Genomic DNA, 19,835 nt, shown 5'->3' with positions numbered 1-19,835 from the left:
TACAAAAAGTCACAAAAGCTACAGCAGTAAATATTTTAAGAAAGCAATAGCTTATACTTTTTTCTTCTGTATAAAACAGACTTTTGTTTCATAACAATATAGAAGCTCATGACTAAATTCATAGTAAAACACACTGACTATTACTTCAGTAACATAATCTGATGTTTATTAAAATAAATAGCATTCAACGTTAATTACACAATTATCCACAAAGAACAGAACTTGCTAAACTACACACATCTGGAAGAAGCATGGCTTAACTGCTATGATCGTGTCATTTTTCTCAAAGACTGCCAAAATCCAGAGATAAAAATTCTAGGTTACAGGGTAAGAAACAAGGATCTTCCAATAGCATTCTGGACAAAGTGGAGAAATGATAAGGAACACTGCAAAGAATTTTTTCTTTTAACGTGTATTGAGTTTGTTATACTTGTTTTACAATCTTAAATGCTTATGCTATATTAATCCGAAAAACAAAATGAGAAGATCAAAAGTGAGAGGAAGCATTGTTCAGTGAATCAAAGGCAGAGGTGGTAAGCAGGACAGCTGTCGTTTTATGCAGAGCGTATGACAAATGTGCTAGATGGCAGATGTATGGACACTGATAAAATTTCGAGGTTATTTTAGTGGAAAACCCCACTCTCTCACAGCAAGGGAGCAACACTTCCTGACTGGATACTCCTGGAGTGATCAGCTTTGCCAGGGTAGAGAACTCCTTTTGGAGTTTGAAAGAACTAAAAATTAAGCAGCAGATGGAAAGCTGGCTGGACTAAGTGACATTTAAAGTCTTTTTATATTTGAGATTTTTAAATTATCCAATAAAAATGTTTGGGAGTCTCTTTCTACACTTAGTCATTTCCTCTCTTATCTTCAATTAATCCCTTCCCTATAAGTGCAATCATAAAAAGATTTTTCTCATCTTGGAGGATAAAATCATGTTTGGATCCCCACCTGCAACAAACTAGACAAGGGCTTGGCCAACTTTCCCTGTAAAGGGCCAGATGATAAATACTACAGGCTTTTTGGATCACATTATTTTCTCTGGCAACCACTCAGCTGAGCTGCTATAGCACAAAAGTAACCATGGACAACATGTAAATAAATGACCTTGGTTGTGTTCCAATAAAACTTTATCAAATGAAAAAATTATTTATCGAGAAAAAAAGCAGCATGGCCAAATTTGATCTTTGATCCATAGGTTGCCAGCCCCTGAACTAGAGCTTCTCTATAGCAGGGACCTCCAGATTCTACCACCCATTTCCTCCTTAAAAGCCCTGATGATCTGGCTTTCTTCCATCTTAAAAGCTAATATTTATTCAGGATTAAATTAGGTAATACATTAAAGATAATTAATAGATAATGCATTGAAGACAGTGTATATGAAACTTTTAGCACAGTGCCTGGCAAATAGTAAGTACTAATACAGATTTATATTCATCAAAGTAACCTCAGTGGTTCTCATTGCCTACCTCAATAAATAGCAAAACAACTGTCTACCCAGTTGCTCAAGCCAGACTTTCAGAAATCAGCTTTGATTCCTCTCACTGCCTCACCTCTACCATCTACTCCTATTAATTCTTTCTAATCACGCCCATTCATATCCTCCCTCCCCCCATTATTACCTGGTGGTCCAGGCCATTACCTCCCTTGAAAAATCACTGCAAAGCTCTCCAGCAGCTTCTCCCTACCTCTAGTCTCCCTTTAGCAAAACTGTCAATAGTTTTAGGTTAAAATTCAATTTCCTGAACATGACTTTTAAGATATTCCATGATCTGTCCTCTGCCCAGCTCTCCATCCTCACATCTCAACCCTATCTCTTGTACTCTATGCTTTGGGTACCCTGAACATAGCTTAGTTCCTTGAGCATGCCATACTCCCCTCTGAACACCCTTACAGATTATACTGTCTGGCTCTTCCAAATATTAAAAGGTCTCCAACTGCTTAGAAAAAAGTTTGAAAGTTTGAGTCAAATTAGATCACTGATATTTCCCTGATGCATACTCTATGTTTTCCTAAACTTATACTACTAAAGCTTTCTATGCTTGACATGCACTCCTATATCATTTCATTAATCTTAAAATTCTGGCTACTTAATCTTCAAATTCTAGCTCAAATCGTAAACCTTCCAAGAAGTCATCCAAAATTTCATTCCAGTCAGAAGTGATCTTTCTGAAATCTTACAGCATTTTCTGCTACTGAAATGCTATCTAACACATCTTCCCTAATAGATTTTAAGCTTTTTGAAGATGTGTCTGTGATTTGTATAATTTTTGTATAATTTGTATAATTTTTTAGTAGTCCATAGTACCTGCACAGCACTCTTACTTTATTAGAAACACAGTTAATCATATTGACTGAATATTTTAAATGTGTAATACTTTTAAAAAGTCAAAGTTCAGTGCTAGTTTAATAGTCTATTTAAAATTTTAAGCAATAGTTAAATGCAATGGAATTTTAACTGACCTTATATTTAAATATCTCATTGGAAACAAAATGAAACTAAATGGGGACTCTTACAGGAACAAAAATCAAATTACACCAAGAATAGATAAAGAATTAGCAACCATAAAAGACCAAAAAGATAAAGCAGATTAAAACTAAATGAACTCATACAGTTCTCTTATTCAAAATGAAGCAGAGCCATCATAAGATTTTACTGACACACAAATATTCCATGAAAAAATCAGTATGTTTATATAACATTTGTATAATATTTTCCAGTTCAAGTTTCTACTCATTAAGATAAATGCAGAATGAATACACATCCAGGGAATTCTGAATATGACTGAAAGGATTAAAAAGAGGAATAGTAAAAAAAAAAAAAAAAAAAAAAAGAGGAATAGTCCATTATGCAGTCAGTGAGGAAATTTTATTGAAGTTGAGATTATGTAACTCAGAATAAGAAGGCTAATTCATATCTAAATATGAAAAATATTATTCAACTATACAGAGAATGTGAACCACTTGGTCTTCATCACTTAAAATATAAAACAAAAAACGATTTGATTGTAAGTTGGATTAAATTCTAGAACATGATTCGAAGAGAGGACCCTGCGTAGGCTTAAAATTGTGCATGTGCTATATGATTTGGAAGAAGAAATATTGTACTCCCTTGAGGAAGGAAATAAACTTCAGTTTTCCATTTCAGTTGGAAATAAGAAATGGACTTTCAAACATAGAGTTATAGGTATTTAGTTATATGGTATGCCATCTCTCTCATTGTTCAGTACATTTACTATTTTGTTTCTAAAACACAGGTATTTTCATTTGTGCAAAATAATTTTTAATGTCCTTATTTTGGGGGGAAAACTTTTAAAATGAAAGAAGTCAAATGAACGCAGATTCTTAAATAGCATTCGCTTTTTTTTTTTTTTTTTTTTTTTTTTTGCGGTACACAGGCCTCTCACTGTTGTGGCCTCTCCCGTTGCGGAGCACAGGCTCCGTACGCACAGGCTTAGTGGCCATGGCTCACGGGCCCAGCCGCTCTGCGGCATGTGGGATCTTCCCGGACCGGGGCACGAACCCGTGTCCCCTGCATTGGCAGGCGGACTCTCAACCACTGCGCCACCAGGGAAGCCCGCATTTGTATTTTTTAAAGGAATCTATTTTAACGTATTGAAGTAGAACTAACAAACTGCTGCTTCCTGAAAAACAATTTTACAACTGACTGGTTAAAAGAAGAATTCAGCCTGGCTGCGAGGAGGTAAGAAACCTCTAGTCACACATCTTCCCTTTGACACAGATAGCTCTAATTCAGGATAAATTAGCTCTGGCAGAGGAAGGAGGAAGACACAAGAGGAGGCTGGTGGCCATTGTTCTCCTACATTTTGCTACTATCTTTCCCTTAGAAAGGAGGGTTTGGATGAAAGGTGCTGAAGTAGAAATGACTCAGTTATGAGCACATCCCACTGCAGGTTCTCTGTGGTTTTCTGCAATTATTTCCCTGTCTCTACACATTTCTATTTTTTCTTACTTCTGCATTCCATGCTGCCTCACCGTCAACTGCCTCATCAGTATATTCCCCACCTCATCTCATACTTCACTATTAGCTATTGTCCCAATCTCATTTTGTAAGCCATCATGAAGCTTCAAGTAAAAAGCAATGGATTCCTCACATACTAGAACAAAATAAAAACCCAAACCCAAACCAAACCAAACTATTCTTTGGACTAAAAGGTAAAGAAATTACATTCTCATGTCAGTACCAAACTTTAATGTGTAAGAGAATTATACTGGATCCACTTTCTCACTCTTTCAACCAAGCATATATCTAAGTTAAACTAGTATCTATTGCCTCTCTCCCTCAGAATATACATAGTATACAAATTCAGATCCTATACAGTTGAATTTAAATCCCTTTTCAAAAGGTCATTTGGCTTTCAACTGTTTTTAACAGAAACACACACAGATGCCACAGGGAGATTATTTGTGGACCATATTCATAAATGTGAATAAACCATACATAAATAAACCATACATAAAGACAGAAGGGCACTGTACGTATATGCATATCATTCAATAGGCATTTGTTGAAACCCGACTATGTGCAAGAGCCAGGGTGGATGTAAAGATGAGCCAGACTAAGTTAGCATCTCCTGTGATATGCTTTCATGTTACGTGGTACATTTCCATCAAGGCAAACTTTGTAATTTTGACTAATTATTACTTTATTTATTTGTTAAGGCCTGTCTTTCCCACTGGAACATAAATACCATATGAAGAGGATCCCACTTAATATATACCATGGTGTCTGCCACAGAGTAGAATTTCAATAAATATTTATTAAATAACAATATGGGGACTTCCCTGGTGGCGAAGTGGTTAAGAGTCCACCTGCCAACCCGTGCAGTGGACACAGGTTCGAGCCCTGGTCCAGGAAGATCCCACATGCCGCGGAGCAACTAAGCCCGTTCGCCCCAACTACTGAGCCGGTGCTCTAGAGCCTGCCAGCCACAACTACTGAGCCCACGTGCCACGGCTACTGAAGCCCACGTACCTAGAGCCCATGCTCCTCAACAAAGAGAAGCCACCACAATGAGAAGCCCGTACACCACAACAAAGAGTAGCCCCTGTTTGCCGCAACTAGAGAAAGCCCATGTGCAGCTACAAAGACCTAATACAACCAAAAATAAATAAATAAATAAATAAATTAAAAAAAACAGTATGTTAAGATGTTATAAGGTAGTGAATAGGAATGTCAGTTTTTTTAAAAAGTCATACAATAAAAAGTTAGAAGGATTTGTCTACTTAGAGCAGCATCAGAGAGGAAAGATAGATTCTGCCTTAGTGTTTTTCATTCTATAAAGTCTGTGATACCAAAGAGGTTTCAAAGTCCAAGGGGCAATGAGCCAACACTCCTACCTTCTTCCATATGTTGAAAAAACAAATTATGATTACTCCTAGTAGAATTTTACACTGCTTAGCTAGGGCTTTATTACATTTCCAACAAATACCTGCAACTGTCTCTTTGCAAGTAGCTGCTTTTTATTTGATGAGTCCTTTTTCTCTTACCCACTAGGAAGACTTGCAAAGAGACAGTTGCAGGTATTTCATTTTTAATGAAATGGCCTTTAACTTAAAATTAGATTTTTATGCTCTGTTTATACTGTGCTCAAAAACCTTAAAGCACTTAATTTTAATAAAATTAAAAGACTTCTTTTCTTTAATATGTGCTGCTTAGCTTACAATTAAACTCATTATAGTTTAGTTATTTATTGGGCCTTTACTGATAGCTAGGATGTACAATCTAATCCTCTGGCTATTTACATCTTAAAATTATGTCCAATTACATTAAATAAAACCTACATTAAATTAAAAGTAGTTCCCTGAGAAACTTTTATTTTGAAGAGAATGTTTTTTTCCTCTTAATGATATGAAAAGAACTAGTTATTAAAACATTCTGTTTGCAGCAGTGGGGTCACATAAAGAGTACCAGCTTTGAGTATATCTGTCCACCATACAAATTCTAAGTTTCAGTTTTCTAATATGTGAAATGAGGATGATAAATTATATATCTCAGTTTGTGAAAATTAAAATGAACAAACTCATGCTATTGTTAATTATGTCTTTTTAATGACTGACAAGTTATTTTCTTAATTTTATATTAGAAGAAAAGCTTATATCTTAATAACTGGTATGTGTTCTTTGGTCAGATAGTGTAAATTGTGAAAGTTAACTTTTATTTCCATTTTGCATTGACTCCCAGGAAGCATACAGGATGTAAATAATACATTAAAAAATATATCTACAATATTTCTTTGAATCTCCCCACTTTTCCATCTCTATCCACTATCATCATTTGTGATAGGCAGAATTGTCCCTAAAGATGTCCATGCACTATTCTCTGGAATCTATAAATACGTTACATTATATTGCAAAAGGCACTTTGCAGATGTAATTAAGGTTAAGGAGCTTAAAACAGAGAGATATCCTGGATCATCTGAGTGGGCCCAATCTAATTACATGAGCCCTTAAAAGCAGAGAGCTTCCTCTGACTAGAGAGATGCAGCAGAATGGGTACTCAGAGAGATCAGAAGCACAAGAAAGATTCAATGTGACATTGTCGGCTTGAAGATGAAGGGGGTCATGTGTCAAAGAAAATGGAAACCTTAGTCCTACGAAGGAAAGGAACAGAATTCTGCCAACAACCTGAATGAACTTAGAGAAAGAGTCTTCTCTTGAGCCTTCAAATAAAAGCCCAATACTGATGACACCTTGACTTTGGTCTTGTAAGACACAGAGAAGAGAAACCAGCCAAGATCACCTAGACTTCGGACAGAGCGGTAGATTTCTACTGTTTTAGGTAACTAAGTTTGTTTTTGGTAATTTCTTATGGCAGCAACAGAAAACTAATACACCATTGATTAGGCCTGCATCATCTCTGCTCTAAACTAATAAAACTGTCTCTTATTTTTGATCTCAAGTCTTTATTGACAAAATCTTTCCAGCTCTGATTGTCATGACCCTGCTCCAAATCCTGCAATAGCTCCCTACTGCCAACTCTACGGTTTGAACTATTTGGCCTGACATTAAGTTTTTAGTAATCTTGCCCCAACCTATGTTGCTCGTGTCATCTCCCACTAAGTGTCAACTACTCTTTGCTCTGCTCATACAAAAACTGCATTTCCATGTCTCAGGGTCTAATATTGCCCATGTCTGAAATATCCATGCCTATTCCCGGCATCTTCACACGTTTAAACAACATTTAAAATTCAAGGCTCAGATCAACTGTCACCTTGGCATCAGTGTTGAAAGTAATCATTTCCACTGCTATACTAATGATAATATAATAATAATAATATTAACAATAACAGTTAAACTGTTAATAATATTAACAGTCGCAGCCACCATCTATTGAGAACTTGTTGGACAATGTTTTACGTGCTTTCATAAGTACGCATAACAACCTCATGAGGTAGGAAGACAGATTCCATTATTTATACAGCTGAGAATGGAGGTTTAGAGAGGTTAAGTAACATGCCCATGTAGCAGAGATGGGCTCTAGTATCTAAAACTCTAAAATCTCTTTTCTCCATTCTGTTACACTCCCTTATAGAATATTCTTTTTACCTCTTGCTTGTCCTCATCATGTTCCAACTTGCTTTATATTTACTCAAGCCTACAACTCATTTCTTCTAGTAGATTTTAAGATTGAGTATAACAGCTATGAGAGAGTGGGGACTCCATTTTGTTAAGTTTTGTCTTCCATAGCACCCACTAAGATGCCTTCCTTGCAAAGAGTGATAAAAATGTTTACTTAATGAGATGAATAAATGCATGGTAATGTCTGTGCTTTAGGGGAATTATTAAAATACCATAAGAATTCATTAGCAAATTTTTAATAATTTAAGAGTATAATATTTAGGCTTGAGAAGGGATAATGAAAGATAATTTGTAGATGTAAGTGGATACTTCCTTAACAATATCTTTCAAGAGCTCTGTTATTCTTTCCATAAAAAATAATAACAGAACACTAGAATATGAGATGAGAAATAAGAAATATTTGACATATATTTATATGATCATCTATAGCTTTTTAAACTCCAGTGTAGCAGTTTAACATCTGGAGGAATATAGTTTTTTTTCTTGTCTAGAACAAAGATGCACTGAATTGTTTATTCATTCATTCAAAAAAATATTGAGTATTTAGTAGATACCAGCTATCATCTTAGGTACCATAGATATAAAAATAAATGAGATATAGTTCTTTCCATCAAGGATTTGAAGTCCAATGGGATTCAGACAAATTCAAGTAAGTTATATATAAAATGTTATTAATACACAGATGACCCTTAAGAATCTAAAAAACAGCTTTATATTTTTTTGCCATAAAAATATTTTTCAACTCGACAACAACAACAAAATAAACAGTCCAATTAGAAATTGGGTTTCTATACACTAATAATGAACTATCAGGAAGGAAAAATTAAGAAAGCAATCCCATTTACAATTGCATCAAAAAGAATAAATTACCTAGGAATAAATTTAACAAAAGAGGTTAAAGGCCTGTGCATTGAAAACTATTAGACGTTGGTGAAAGAAACTGAGGAAGACACAAATAGATGGAAAGATATTCTGTGCTCATTGATTGGAAGAATTAATATTGTTAAGATGTCCATACTACCCAAAGCAATCTACAGACTCAATGCAATCTCTATCAAAATTCCAATGGCATTTTTCACAGAAATAAACAATCCTAAAATTTGTATGGAACCACAAAAGGCCCTTCAAATAGCCAAAGCAAACTTGAGAAAGAAGAACAAAGTTGGAGGCATCACACTCTCTGACTTCAAATTATATTACAAAGCAATAGTAATCAAAATAGTATAATACTGGCATAAAGACAGACACATAGATCAATGGCACAGAATAGAGAGCCAAGGAACAAACCCATGCATTTTTGTCAATTAATTTACAACAAAGGAGCCAAGAATATACAATGGAGAAAGCACAGTCTCTTCAATAAATAGTGTTGGGAAAACTGGACAGCCACATGCAAAAGAACGAAACTGACCACCATCTTATACCATACACAAAAATTAACTCAAAGTGGATTAAAGACTTGAAGGTAAGACCTGAAACCATAAAACTCTTAGAAGAAAACACAGTAAGCCCCTTGACATCCATATTAGCAATGATTTTCTGAATTTGATACCAAAAGCAAAGGCAATAAAAGCAAAAATAAACAAGTGGGACTACATAAAACTAAAAAGCTTCTGCACAGCAGAGGAACCGTCAACAAAATGAAAAAGCAACCTACTGAATGGGAGAAAATATTTGCAAATAATATATCTGATAAGGGGTTACTATCCAAAATACATAAAGAACTCTGAGAACTAGTAGTAAAAAACCCAAACAATTCAATTTAAAAATGGGTAAAGGATCTGAAGAGACATTTTTTCAAAAGGACATACAGATGGCCAACAGGTACATTAAAACATGCTCAGGCTTCCCTGGTGGCGCAGCAGTTGAGAATCTGCCTGCTAATGCAGGGAACGCAGGTTCGATCCCTGGTCTGGGAGGATCCCACATGCCTCGGAGCAACTGGGCCCGTGAGCCCCAGCTACTGAGCCTGCGCGTCTGGAGCCTATGCTTCGCAACGGGAGAGGCCGCGATAGTGAGAGGCCTGCGCACCGCGATGAAGAGTGGCCCTGCTTGCCGCAACTAGAGAAAGCCCTCGCACAGAAACGAAGACCCAACACAGCAAAAATAAATTAATTAATTAATAAAAAAAACTCCTACCCCCAACATCTTAAAAAAAAAAAAAAAACCAGAAATGATATTTAAAAAAAAAAAAAAAAAAAAAAAAAAAAACATGCTCAACATCACTAATTGTCAGGGAAATGCAAATCAAACCCACTATGAGAATATCACCTCATACCTGGTAGAATGGTTATTATCAAAAAGACAAGAAATAACAAGTGTTGGTGAGGATGTGGAGGAAAGGAAACCTTTGTACACTGCTGGTGGGAATGTAAATTGCTGCAGCTCAAAAAATTAAAAAGTAGAGCTACCATATAATCCAGCAATTCTACCTCTGGGTGTTTATCTGAAGAAAATGAAAACCCTAACTTGAAAAGATATTTGTACTCCATGTTCACTGCAGCATTATTTATAATAGCCAAGACAGGGAAACAACCTAAGTATCAACTGATGGATGAATGGATAAAGAAAATGTGATACACACACACACACACACACACTATTCAACCATAGAAAAGAACGAAATCTTGTCATCTGTGAGAACATGGATGGACCTTCAGGCTTATGCCAAGTAAAATAAGTCAGACAGAGAAAGACAAATATCATTCTGTTTGATATATATATGGAATCTTAAAAAAAAACAGAAAGCACTAAGCTCATAGATACAGGGAACAGATTGGTGGTTGCTAGAGGCCAGGCGGGGGTATTGGTAAAATGGGTGAAGGGATTCAAAAGGTACAAACTCCCAGTTGTAAAATAAACAAGTCATGGGGATGTAATGTACAGCATGGTGACTAATAATAATGTTGTAATAATAATACTGTATTGCATATTTGAAAATTATTAAGAGATTAGATCTTAAAAGTTCTCATCCCAAGAAAAAAAATTCTGTAACTATATAAGGTGATAGGTGTTAACTAGACTTATTGTAGTGATCATCTCACAACATATGCAAATACTGAACCATCATGTTGTGCACCTGAAACTAATATGTTGTATGTCAGTTATACCTCAATTAAAAAAAAAAGAAAATGGGCAAAGGACTCAAATATACATTTCTACAAAGAAGATACACAAACAGCCAATAAGCTCATGAAAAGATGCTCAATATCGCTAATCATTAGGGAAATACAAATCTGAACTACAATGAGAGACCACCTCCATTTCAGTAAAAAGAAAATTATAAATTATGTATTTACTTTTAGAAAACATAAAATACATACAAATATTTTAAAATATTAAAATACAATAAATATTTGCAAATCATTATTTCAAATGGTAAAATAAGACTTTATGCTCTCAAGAAGAATGTTTGAAGTAATGTACATTATAGTTTTTAAAAATATTGGTTTGCTTACAAAACTTTTTCCTGAGCACGCCCTAGACTACATTTCCCAACCTCCCATTTTCTAGCATCAGCCTTGTGACTGAGTTGTAGCCAATGAAATAAAGGCAGACGTGACTTCATTATTTCCAAATCTTGCCCATAAAAACTTCCCATGTGCTGGCTGAATACAGAGGGTCCCAAGGCCCTAGAAGACGGTAGAGCCACGAGATGAAAAGAGCCTCAAACTCTGAACAACCATAGGGCAGGCCACCGGCCCACTGGGAATAACTGCATTGGACTGATATTTGCTCAATGAATGAACTTCTCTTGTACTAAGTTTTCAAGGTTTATATTTTATTGCAGCTGGTATTATGTTAGCTACTAAATAGAGCAACTCGAAGGTGTGTTTCCAAATTCAGTTTTCTCATACTTAGCTTTAATAATGTCATAGTTGAAAAAGAAACTTCATAACAAAACACCATAGATCATATAAAGTATAAATGTAGGGTAAAGTTCATTGTTAATAATAGTGGATATAAATCTGTATTTTATTAATTTTCCTGAGAACTTAGGATTTTTTAGTGACTACCTTGTCAGATCTTAGAGTGTCACTTTGTTTATTTCATCAGTGGCTAATGAAAAGCCTGACTAGGAGTAGAAGTTCCAGGACTACCTTTTTTGTATAGTTGCAGTATTAGTATCACACTTAATCCAGTTTCATTGCAGGAATCTCTGTAAGCCTCTTGCCCATTTTCTTGTGGTTAAGGAAACTAACACCTCCAGAAAGGCATGCAACACCTGACTGACATCCAGACCAACTGAGAAAACTAGGGTGAAGCCATATATTAAATATGGTAGGGCTTAATTTCTTTTTTGTCTTTTAGATTAAAAGGAAAAATAAGTTCTACCATTTTCGTTCCATCCTCCAGAGAACTTCATCATGAACCCCAAAGGAGTACATGGGCCTCTCATCGGAGATCACTATATTTGATACTATACCAGACACTGAGAAGGATGTACAAAATAAGAAAAAACAGTCTAGCCAAGAGATAGACAAATACATAAATGATTACAGTTACTAAGTATTATAATTAGAGGAAATATAAAGTACTGGGTGAGCTTAGAAATTACTACAAGTTGAAAAGAGCAGAGATTCCTGAGTGGCCACAGGTTATAACAGCTGATCTCTACTTAAGCTCTGGATCTGAAGCTCTCTCACCCACTCAGTTGTTCCCACAAGTATCCCCTCTCATTAAAAAACCAAAACTCTTCTTCGATCTATTTCTTCCAAGCTATAGTCCTATTTTTTTATTTCCCTTTTAATCAAAAATCCTAGAAATTGTTTCTATTTGCACACAGTAGTCACTAATCATATGTGTCTACTTAAAATTATATAAATTAAAAACGTAAAATAATTTAAAATTCAGTTACTCAGTCACACAAGCCACATTTCAAGTGCTCAACAGCCACATGTTGGTTGTATGGTAGCCACATGTTGGCTACCGTATTGTATTGGATAATGCAGATATAGAGCAATGCCAACACTGCTAAAAGTTCTATTGGACAGTGCTGGTCTAGACTATAACAGAATAATTAAGAATGAAGTCTCCAGATCTATACTGCCTGGATTTAAATCCCAACTTCGACCCTTAACTAGTTAAGTAAACTTGGGGAAGTTACTCCCCTTCTGCCTGCTTTGATTCCCTCATCTATAAAATGAGGGTAATAGTAATTAATTCTTGCTCCATAACATTGTAAGATTTAAATGATTTACATGTAAAGGGCTTAAAACAGTGCCTAGCACATGAAAGTGCTCAATAAGTATTAGGTGTTCTAATTTTTATTCTTGAAATTATTCTCAGGGACTCTACTTCACCTCCCATTTTTGTTAACCTGCTCCAATCAGGCTTTGTCCACCACTGCAAGGTTTGTCAAGGTTTACCAAATTCCTCCATCTTGCGAAATCCAATGGTCAACTCCCAATCTTCATCTTATCTGAACTACCAGAAGCACTTGACAGAGATGATCAGCTTTCTTAAAATATTTTCTTCCTTTGGTTTCCAAGATACCATATTCTTCTTTTTCATTTTCTTTAATGGCTGCTCTCTCTTTAAGTTTCCTTTAATGGATTCTCTTCCTGATATCTAAATGTTGACATATACCAGGGCTCTGTCTTTAGTTTTCTTCTTGATTCAAGCTACACAAAGTAATATTATCTAGTGCCATGGCTTTAAATATTACCTGCTGATTACTCCCAAATTACACGCTTAGCCTTGACCTTCTATGGATGCATATCCAACTAACCATATAATGACTGTACTTAGACGTCTCATGGGCATCTCAAAATTGACATGTCTAAAATAGAATTCCTGATCCCCCATGAGGCTGAATTTGCTATTTATAGCTTACATCTATAAAATGATTTTTAAGTTCTGAAAGCATTTTCTTATACATTTAAAGTATTACCTTTATAAAAACTCTGTTAGGACAGCAGGTGTTAAATCCAACTGTCAGATGAACATTCTATGACTCAGATATGTTGGGCAGGTTTTTTTTTTTGGTTTCTTTTTGCGGTACGCGGGCCTCTCACTGTTGTGGCCTCTCTAGTTGCAGAGCACAGGCTCCAGACGCGCAGGCTCAGTGGCCATGGCTCACGGGCCCAGCCGCTCCGCGGCATGTGGGATCCTCCCGGATCGGTGCACGAGCCCGTGTCTCCTGCATCGGCAGGCGGACTCTCAACCACTGCGCCACCAGGGAAGCCCCTGGGCAGGTTTTCTTAAGTGGCCATATTTGATATCTTATATAACCCAGAGTAAGCAATAGCATCCAAGTCTCCTTATTCACCCTATGTGCTTTCTACAAGGTGGTGATGTTTAGCAAGATATATTTAAGCTTTAAAAATGGTGAGTTTCGGGGCTTCCCTGGTGGTGCAGTGGTTGAGAGTCTGCCTGCCGATGCAGGGGACACGGGTTCGTGCCCCGGTCCGGGAAGATCCCACATGCCGCGGAGCGGCTGGGCCCGTGAGCCATGGCCGCTGAGCCTGCGCGTCCGGAGCCTGTGCTCCGCAACGGGAGAGGCCACAACAGTGAGAGGCCCGTGTACCGCAAAAAAAAAAAAAAAAAAAAAAAATGGTGAGTTTCCACTCAACAGTCAAAGAAGGATACAAAATAGCCTGGGAAAAGAAGAGAGATATGACTTAGCTACTATGTGTATTAACCAACATATCTTTATAAATGGTTTCCCCTTCATCAATTATTGTTTATGTATGATTACTGATCCTACATAATCATACATAATCATAATCCAGAATAATTTCGACATTCTTTAGAAAGATACCATTTTGCTGAGTTTTCTACTCTTCAGAAGTCAAGTAAGCAGTCTTTATCTGGTCTTGAAATCCATACTGGTAAAATGATATTTACTTTTACAATGAGTATCATTTTAAGAAGTTGAAGATATTATGGTATATCATTAATTAAATGATAACTATAAATTAATTACATGCAGATCTCCATGCAAAGGCCAGAAAAATCAAAACAAAGGATCTATTGTAAGATGCAACATCATAAATCCATTCATTGTTTTAGATAATGTTATCATATGATCAAAGAGTTTAGGTATTAAATTTGAAGATTTCAGTTTTAAACACTGTTAGAGCTTGTTACTGCATTTTTAAGAAAAGAAAACATAAAAACCTTACTTGAGACATATACACAGAAATACAGAATTTAGAAACCCACTGGAAGTTTGGAGTCCAGTAATTACAAAACAATCTCTGTTGGCTATTCTACAGTTAATCTCTGGCTTTAAAATGAGAGATATTCTGAATTCTATTGTCAATGTAGGTCGAAGCTATACGTTGTGTACGTAGGAATGCAACTGCACATTTTAAGAATGATAAAAAATTTAACAATTATAATGTTACTGAATATAAATGTAGACAACAACAAAAAGGAACACGTTATTTTCTGCTATGCTATATACATAAGAAGGGGCTATATGATATAACAAAGAACTAAACTACATTTCTTAAATCTGCTAACATCACAGTGTTTTTGACAATAAAGATCAAATCAGTGTATGGTCAACACATCTCTATTTTTAAATAAAAATATTGTCAAAGAAAGATATATGGGATATTAATGCCAAAACTATGAAGACATGAAATTGATCATTGAGAAATACTGACCATCTTCTTCTAACGTTCTATACTCTTAGCTTCTGTGACACTACTCTCTCAGAGTGTTTGTCCTTTCTTCATGATAATTTCTTCTTGGTCTTCATTGGCTCCTGTTCCTCTGTCCAATTCTAAAAGGTTAACCTTCCACAGAGCACTGCCTTCACCTACTGCTCTTTTATCTGCAGTGTTCTTCTTGGGCAGTCTCACTCATGTTCATGGTTTCAAGCAACCTCTAAACGTTATAACTCCCAGATTTATGTCTCTTGTTCTGACACGAGCTTTAGAAGAGTTTATTTAAATACGTTCTAGACATTTCTACTTGGATGTTCCATAGATATCTCAGATTCAAAGTATCCTAAATTGACACCTCTCCTTCTCCCAACCTATTCCTTCTTTTATACTTCCAATATCCATTAATAGCACCACAACCATCCATCCAGGGATGTTAAGCCAGAAATATGGGGATTACCTTAGAATCTTCTCTCCTTCACCTCCCCACATCCGACCCATGAATGAATCGGGTGACTGACTACTAATTTTGCTTGTTAACAATCCCCTGAATTTATCAACCCCTCTCTATCTTTATTATAACTGACAACTCACTTAGTTCAGGATCTTATCTCTTATCTGAAATATTGTACTATTCTGCTAATTCATCCTAAAATCCTCTTTACCAGATGCTGACTTAGGTTTACTTCTTTATTGCAGCTCCACTAGATATAAGCTCCAAGAGAAGGATCTTGTCTTGTCCATGTTTTCTTTAGAATACAGCATATGGTAGATGCTCAAAAAATATTTGTTAGATAAGTAAATGGCTGCCTGAATGGCCTACAAAATATATATTATGCAAATCTATCCATATCAATTCTCTACTGAAAACCCTTTAAAACTTCCTATCACCTACAGATTAATATGGTCTATGAGACTCTCCATGACCTATCGACCTTGCCTCTAGCCACATTCAGTCCAAAATTTTTTGTTAAAATCACATCTATTTCCTATCATTCCTGTATATGTAATACTTCCATTCCTTTGTCATTACGGTTTCTATCTGGAACACCTTTCTAATTGTCCTTTACCTGGTTTGCAATCACTCTTTTTTCAGGCCTTGGATCAGGCAACATCTCCTCCAGGTATTCACTCCTGGAATTCAAACAATCCTCCTCTGAGCACTCAGCACTTTCTATGTAACTCTAGTTTTACCACTGACATAGGATCTTGAAGCAATCTGTTGAAGTATCTATCTTCTACTAGAGTATAAGCAACTCAGGTTATAAATGATTTCTTATTCATCTGTGTTCTCCATGTGCCTGGCACATAGTAAGTGCTCAAACCCCTGAATGAATAGAATTATTTATTTCATTTAACACCACACATTCTCTAACTTGTAGTCTTATCAGTGTCTATTTTAGGTTCTTCATTTTTTAGATTAATAGACTTTATTTTTTTAGAGCAGTTTTGGGTTTACAAATGTTTGTAAGTTTTAAAGAGAAAAATGCAATAAATAAAGTTCTAACTGCGAGAGAAAAAAACCTCTCAATTTCAAAAGGCCAACATCTATCATTTTAGCACGACACAGTTAATTATGTATAAATGCTAGCAATTTAAAAAATCCTTTAAATATGACCTCTATGTCCATAAATTAAATTTCTAATTCTATATTAAAATGCAAAGTAACATTTTAAAACACCAAGTGAAAAATTACTCTAACATAATCACATGAAATATAGTAAGTTACAAGAGGATATAAGGAATGCCATCAAATAATTATTTCAAAATAATACTATTATATAAGGCTCAAATTCCAGAATCACTGTTACAGTTTGTAAAACCAAGGTTAGCCGGGTCCAGGAATTAACATATCCTTAAATTCTTTTGTGCTGTAGATTTATGCCCTGGCTTCTCTGTACCAGAACCCTAGTATTCAGACACAAATGAGATTTAATCCATTTGCCTATAATTTATTTGCTGTAAAAGAAACACCATATTATATGCTTTTGTTTGTGTGTTAAGTAGAAGATACGCTATTATTTCCAAGATACCAGGGACTTAATGCTTAATTATCAACACCCATTTGAAAAAAGGCATTGCTTTGACTCACAAATTTCTTAATTACTAACAGTGGCTTTTCTGAGTAGGAGTGTGGTATCTAATTTATTTTTGCAGATGTGATTTGAGACTGAATTTTAAAGTAGCAAAGCTTTGAGCATCTTCCCTGTCAGCAGAAAATTCCTCCATCCCTGCTGCTGGAGAATATTGCTGCTTGAAGTGTTAACAGGGAAATAAAAACTGCAGTGAGAAAATTGATACAACTGGTAAATGCTGCTTACAAACTGAAAAAGAAGTTAGGCTGTCAGCAATAAATGAAGTATATTATTCACACAAAATATGTGGTGTCATCTTCATCACGGTAACTTGCTGGGAGTGGAAATTAACTTGGCTGGTTCCAACTTGAGGAACCTAAAGAAAAGTAAATATCTCACAGATCAGAGTACATTTACAGAGGACCAGCAACTGACAATCAGGAGGACCACAGCTTAACTCCTCTCTGAGGAGAAAAGACGTTAAGTGCATTTCAAGAACAGTTACCAAGGTTCACTGAGAAGCAGGTTCACCGATCACTGAAAAACAAAGTCATTGTTATATTTTCGGAAAAGTTAACTAGTTTAAAATATGCCCCTTTCCTTCTGGAACATGTCATCATCTACACATTACTGAGACAGAATAAATAAGAGAAAAGAATATGTATTTTAATTAATTACAACTCAATTAGGAAGTCAAAAGAGTAACATAAAAATGCCTACCCGTTTGGCTGAGCTGAGAAGCACTGCGGCTTTTCCGGGAGAGACCAACAATAGCTACCATTTTGGCCCCAATGCTAGAGCGCCGCTTTTTGCTGCTGGTGCCCAAGGCGCCCACTGCAGTGTCAGACTGGCTGCCATCATTCTTCTCCAGTGAGCACATGTCTCCGCTGATGCTGGTGCTTTTAGTCATGTTCTTCCCTGAGATGCCCATTTGTCTGCTTTGCATTTTGGATGTAAAGACACTGTAGGCCGATGGATCATTAAAAGTGAGGACAAGAGTAAAAAGGAAAAGACAGAAAAGGTATTTTAGATGAAATATCTGGAGTATAATTCAATTATATCATTAGTGGGACATATTTTTAGGACTCAAAAATTTTCAAATACCATGGTCTTGAATGGGTTTTACTATTCAGGGCCAACCTTAACGTAACTATCCAAGATCAGACATGATTTCCTTTCTGTTTTCAAAGAAGGCACTGGTTTGCATGGCCACAGGAAAAAAATATTTGCGAAAAATCAGTGGGCTCATTTAAGAGAATATGCTGTCATGCAAGTGCAATACACTTTGAGGCAGCCATATAACATATGAAAGAAGTTTCCAAAGCATTGTTCTCGAATTTGCTTTACTATAGCTTTCAAAGAGAAATTCAACGAGTGGGGAAATTTTACAAAAAATGGCAAAAATTACAGCATCTATTGCTGAGTGGCTCTTTAAGTTTTCTCATTTTATTAGTAAGATTTTTCTAATAGTTGTTAAATTTTCTAACAGGGATTGATGTTTTCATTAGTTTTGAATTAAAAATAATTTATTTCACTTTACACTTTCATATATTGATATGTTTATATTCCAAAAATGAAGAAAAGATTTTCCTCTTGCATTCATTTGAAAGAAAGAAACATTATCAGTTTTCTAGACAATATGGTCAGAAGGCAATAATTTTTTAAACATTTTAAAATGTTTAAAATATTTTTTCCCCTCTATCCTAGAGTAAAACCTACTGAAAGGTTAGGACCAGGGATCAAACCTGGGCCCCCAGCAGTGGAAGCATGGAGTCCTAACCACTGGACCACCAGGGAATTCTCAACACATGTTACCTTTATTAACCTATGTTCGTTTCCTCCAAGTATTTAAGAGGGAAAAGACTTAGTATGAAATTTTTAAAGAAGACAGTAAATTGTACTATTCACATTACTTCACACTAGCTTTAAGAAGAAATGAGGCATAAATAAACAAGGGAGAAAGAGAGGAGACTGTATAACACTTCCACAATGCCCCAAATCAATCATTTCCAAGACTGTTTAATTTTGCTATTCTTCAATAAGCAACTATAGAGTAAAGTAGAAAGAGTTTTGGAGGCAACAGATGGGGGCTTAAATCCCAGATTTGCTGCTACTTAACTGACTTCCTTTAGAAACGTTAATTGCTCTACTTGACCCTCAGGTTCCTCATTTATAAGAGAATATCTTATTGTACTTTCTTATATTAAAGAATAGGGATAATATGTCTAAAGTAAAAATTCAGTAAATAAAAATTCATATTAGGGAATATAGACAATAGATAAAATAAGGTTAAAGCCCTTCAACATGTATTATATATGTAAATACTTAACAGCATCAATAGAAGTGATATTTATAAATTTTAAAACTGAGATTCAAATGTCTAAACTGGTTTTTCATATAGCCAGCACTATGTAATGGAGAGTGGACTATACTGGGAGCCAGGAAATCTGGGTTTGATCTTTGGCTTTACTGACTGATCTTGGGAGAGTTGTTTCCCTTTCTGGAACTTAACTTCCTCATTTAATAAATGAAAAAACCTAAG

General features: G+C 35.6%; 1 protein-coding gene across 2 annotated transcripts in view; it reads right to left on the bottom strand.

Moving 5' to 3' along the window:
- RIMS2 (regulating synaptic membrane exocytosis 2) overlaps window positions 1-19,835 on the bottom strand; it is a 452,082-nt gene that overhangs the window by 70,152 nt on the left and 362,095 nt on the right. For both annotated transcript variants that reach the window (XM_032610227.1, XM_032610225.1), the window contains one exon: window positions 18,014-18,255. In XM_032610227.1, the coding sequence (XP_032466118.1) occupies window positions 18,014-18,255 (242 nt within the window). The remainder of the gene's footprint in view (window positions 1-18,013; window positions 18,256-19,835) is intronic.

The sequence above is a fragment of the Phocoena sinus genome, chromosome 17, assembly GCF_008692025.1.
Source record: "Phocoena sinus isolate mPhoSin1 chromosome 17, mPhoSin1.pri, whole genome shotgun sequence".
NCBI lineage: Eukaryota > Metazoa > Chordata > Mammalia > Artiodactyla > Phocoenidae > Phocoena > Phocoena sinus.
The sequence above is the reverse complement of the archived record's forward strand: the minus strand, read 5'-3'. Positions and strand labels throughout refer to the sequence as shown.